At 36.6% G+C, this 3,990-nt stretch overlaps 1 protein-coding gene across 1 annotated transcript; it reads left to right on the top strand.

Annotated features, from left to right (window-relative positions):
* Positions 1-213: 213 nt before the first annotated feature.
* LOC148094545 (uncharacterized) lies at positions 214-2,662 on the top strand. Its single transcript, XM_087837582.1, has 5 exons — positions 214-283; positions 1,804-1,894; positions 1,972-2,091; positions 2,239-2,316; positions 2,500-2,662. The coding sequence occupies exons 2-5, from the start codon at positions 1,813-1,815 to the stop codon at positions 2,574-2,576; spliced, it is 357 nt and encodes a 118-aa protein (XP_087693708.1). The 5' UTR covers positions 214-283; positions 1,804-1,812; the 3' UTR covers positions 2,577-2,662.
* The last annotated feature ends 1,328 nt before the right edge of the window (positions 2,663-3,990 follow it).

The raw sequence follows: 3,990 nt of genomic DNA, 5'->3' as shown, positions 1-3,990 counted from the left end.
TAGGATGTTTTTTACTCACTTTATGTCTCTTCCACGATGTTATTTCTCTCTCCAGCAGCGTAGGTTACAATTACATTAGCGACCAATTATGCAAATTAGGCGATGACGTCATTTAGCGACTTCTAGCGACTTTTAGGACAGCCAATAGCGATTTTCCTTACTGAGGCGTTGGCAACACTGTAGCTGACGCCACACTAGAAGAAGTAGTGTGAGTAGAGAAGAGGCAGTGTATGGCCCATGTGCTGAAAGAATTAATTAATCGGACATTTTTCCGTCTTTACAGGTAAGTTGGGTGGTTGATAATATAAAACAGATGTTATAAAAGTGACAGACAGCAGTGGCGATTAATGATAAATGTCTTATTTGTGGCGAATGTTAAGCTAGAGAGCTAATTTCCAAGTTGCTCCTGTTGTTAGTCTGTGCTCATCCAAGTGGTAGACTGTACCGAAAGTCTGGGAGTTTATTGCAGTTATATTTTGGGTTAAAGCCACAAGATATATGTTTTGCATAATAAGAAAAAGTTTAAATTGCTGTATGTTTAGTTCATTAAGAGTGAATGCTGTAGAAATATATTAAGAAAAACGTTTATTTGAAAGGGATAGAGTTGAATAAATACAGTTAATAAGACAGGTTTATACACAGCAAATCTCTGGAGTTAAATATTCTGGAGTTAGGCATAAAAGTGCACAAGAGTTACATTCCGGGAGTTTATTTTTCACCTTATACTACAGTCAGTGTTGGGGAGTAGTCTAAAACGGTGTAATATTTAGGTGTTCATTCACTGGGTGCTAAGGAGTCTAATTCAACACATTGCTGGTGTTGTTTGTCTGTCGACCGTTACCGCGCCTATCCGTGTTTCTTTCTTGGACTCCGACATGTAGGAGGTAAAAATACTTTATTTACTTTGGAATTTTCTGTGAGTGTAGTGATGTTATTTATATATATATTCAGTTACATGGATGCATAAGCATGCAACTTTCCACAGCATGTCTTTTATCCTGTCTTCCTTCTCTCACCCCAACCGGTCGCAGCAGATGGCCGCCCCTCCCTGAGCCTGGTTCTGCCGGAGGTTTCTTCCTGTTAAAAGGGAGTTTTTCCTTCCCACTGTCGCCAAAGTGCTGCTCATAGGGGGTCATATGATTGTTGGGCTTTTCTCTGTATCTATGAAGCGCCTTGAGGCGACATTTGTTGTGATTTGGCGCTATATAAATAAAATTGAATTGAATTGAATAAGTAAAATATAAAGTTAACTAACTAGCACTACATGTGTTTTCTGTATGTTATGCTGATTCGTTGATAGCAGCTAGGCTAATGCTAGTCAAAAGTTAGCTAACTAACTTATCTTACTGTATTTTAAGATACACATTTCACGTTGTCAATGAAAACGTTTATTTCTATTTGTTAATTTTAACACTAACGTTTAATTTAACGTTAGCTAACTACAGTAATATTCTATTTAGATTCATGGTAATGGCCGTATTTAACCAAAGAGAGGTGCAGCCTGCACTGATGAGATGTTGAGGTATCATTAACATCAGTTAGTTAGTCCTGCTGCACACTGAGATATGCACACAACCCTGTCTCCAGAACTGAGAAGACAAGGACACAGCAAACATGCGGTCACATTGTCTGCTAAACCTAGCCTAGCTAAATAGATTTTACGCAATATTTAGTGTGGACAGGCTAACTCAATGTAAGAAAGTGTTTATTGATTAAGTTATACACAGTTCACATAAAGTTACCATAAACAACTTCTTCTTCTTGTGTTGTGTTTCATAGTAGTAAAGGTATTTTTTTCTGTAGGTGGCCAAGATGTTGATAAAAGTAAAACACAGAGAGACAAAGAAATATGCAAAATTGGAAGAAGTCAGCTTCACAGATTTTGTGAGAGCAGGTAAGTTATGGTTTGTACTAAGTCATTAAAGAGGAAATTATAATGTTGTTAGTAACTGAGTGATGATTTTACTTCAGTGCAGCAGAAGTTTGCAGCACTGAAAGTCACAGATGAGCAGGATATAGAGGTGGATGAGGATGTCTTTCCTGAACTTGCAGCAGTCAAAGAGGTGTGTTTTGTCATCTATACAGCTGAAGGTAAGTAAATATATGCTCTGATAGATTTTGATTTGTACAGTTACTCTTAAATAAATATTTTTAATTTGTCTAATATCCTGTGGTAACAATCACAAAACGCTGCTTTCATGGCTCAACAGTAAGTTGGATTTATCACATGCATTTCAGACATCCTGGAAACACAATCATCCAAGAAGCTGCGTGACTGCTCAGACCTAACACACTATGTGACACTCACACCTTGTGGTATGTAAATTGTATATTACCATAATAAAATACAAAATAACCATCTGTTCTCCTGGGAGAAAGTATAATTTAATCAAAGCGTGCAATTTACTGGCCCTGTGTGCATAAATGGTATCTTTGTTGTGTTGTGTTTTTGATTGTATATACCTTATATTCTAATATTTTTATTTGACTGTTCTGAAGCAACATGTGGAAGAGCCCTCCTCTCCAAGTCTAACAGATACATCGTCTGTCCCAACCACCAGCAGCCAGAGCAGTGACACAAGTGATGCCGGACTTCAAATGGTTCAGCCTCTATTGGACAGCATACATGAAAGAAATGTAGATACAGTACTTAATTCACTTATACTTGACTCTTTAGTTGCCATTACTTGAAAAAGCTTAAACACGAAGATAAAAGAGATTAGAGAAAAATAATTTGATATAGTATTTCATGTAGTTTGCTCTGCAACTGTAGTGTGTAATAAGACTTGCTCTCTCTCTCTCTCTCTACAAATATATAGCTGTTTTTGTTATGTATGTTAACCATGAAACGTGTTTCCATGATCAGTACCTGCTTTTCAGGTAAATGAAACCATTTCTAAGACGATACTGGTCCTAGAAAGGGAGAAAGTAAGACATTTCAAATGTTTTGATGCCCAAATGTCATATGGGTGTGATTCACAATTTTATGTTCTGTGAGAGAGTTGCATTACTTAATTTGTTGGCTTGATGGACACTTTACAGAGTCTTCCTCACGTTAACACTGCATTACAAGAAGTGCTTATTCTGTAGTCATTTTTTCCCTTTAATTCTGTTTTTTTTTTTCTTTTCGCCCAATGTTAGGCCTATCTGACCTCAACTGTTTAGCTGCCAATCATGGTGGATGTTATGCTATTACAGTACTGTTACACAGGATGTATGTTAATCCATGCAGCATTCATATTTGAATATGTTATTTTTTATAAATAAAATTCATACATTCATAATAATCAGTATTGTGTTTTTGTAGTAATTTGCACCTAAAACCTAAAACTTTTTTCATTTGATGAGTAACACTATAACAGAGTTAATATCAAACTTAACTCTAGTTATGAGTTAAATTTTACTCTATGAGAGTTTAGTTTTAACTCCTATAAAGAGTTGAAAGATCAACTCCCGGAAAAGAGTTACTCTAACTCTGCACTAGAGTTAATTCGGTGGTCACGCATGTACACTCAAATGTAGTTAATCTGAACTCCCAGACAGTTTATTCCAAAGACCAGAATTTGCTGTGTACATAGATTAAAACTGTAGTAAAAACAAGATAAAACTGTAATGAAAGTTCACTCTGGTGCTTGTGCATACAGTAAGAGGCATTTCTGTGATTTAAGCAGTTTATAAAAGTGGTGCATTTGAATATGAAACTGTATAAGTTACATGTAAAAAGTAATGTTATCCACACTAGAAGAAGTGTCAGTGGTGAAGAGGCAGCGTACGGCCCGCGCACCGAAAGAACTGACTAATCGGACATTTTTCTGTCTTTACAGTTTTCTGTAAAAATTAAATCTGTTGCACGGGAGATAAGTTGGCCCATCATTTCAGAGGTGTAACAAATGCACACTTGATGCATCTTCAACATTTCACTATGAACCCAGTCACAGTGGGTCAGATCTGGGCAATGACACTGGTTTGTCCCGGACTAGACCACATACA

This window comes from Neolamprologus brichardi, unplaced genomic scaffold, assembly GCF_056152115.1.
Source record: "Neolamprologus brichardi isolate AB-2024 unplaced genomic scaffold, ASM5615211v1 NODE_ptg000036l+_length_2141236_cov_1, whole genome shotgun sequence".
In the NCBI taxonomy this organism is placed as follows: Eukaryota; Metazoa; Chordata; class Actinopteri; order Cichliformes; family Cichlidae; genus Neolamprologus; species Neolamprologus brichardi.
This window is presented reverse-complemented; position numbering and strand designations above follow the sequence as displayed.

Excerpts from the sequence above, each read along its gene's own strand:
- LOC148094545 (XM_087837582.1), top strand. The coding sequence starts at position 1,813 with ATGTTGATAAAAGTAAAACACAGAGAGACAAAGAAATATGCAAAATTG. Across the intron at positions 2,092-2,238 it reads TGTCATCTATACAGCTGAAG|ACATCCTGGAAACACAATCA; the intron begins GTAAGTAAATAT and ends CATGCATTTCAG. Across the intron at positions 2,317-2,499 it reads TGTGACACTCACACCTTGTG|CAACATGTGGAAGAGCCCTC; the intron begins GTATGTAAATTG and ends ACTGTTCTGAAG.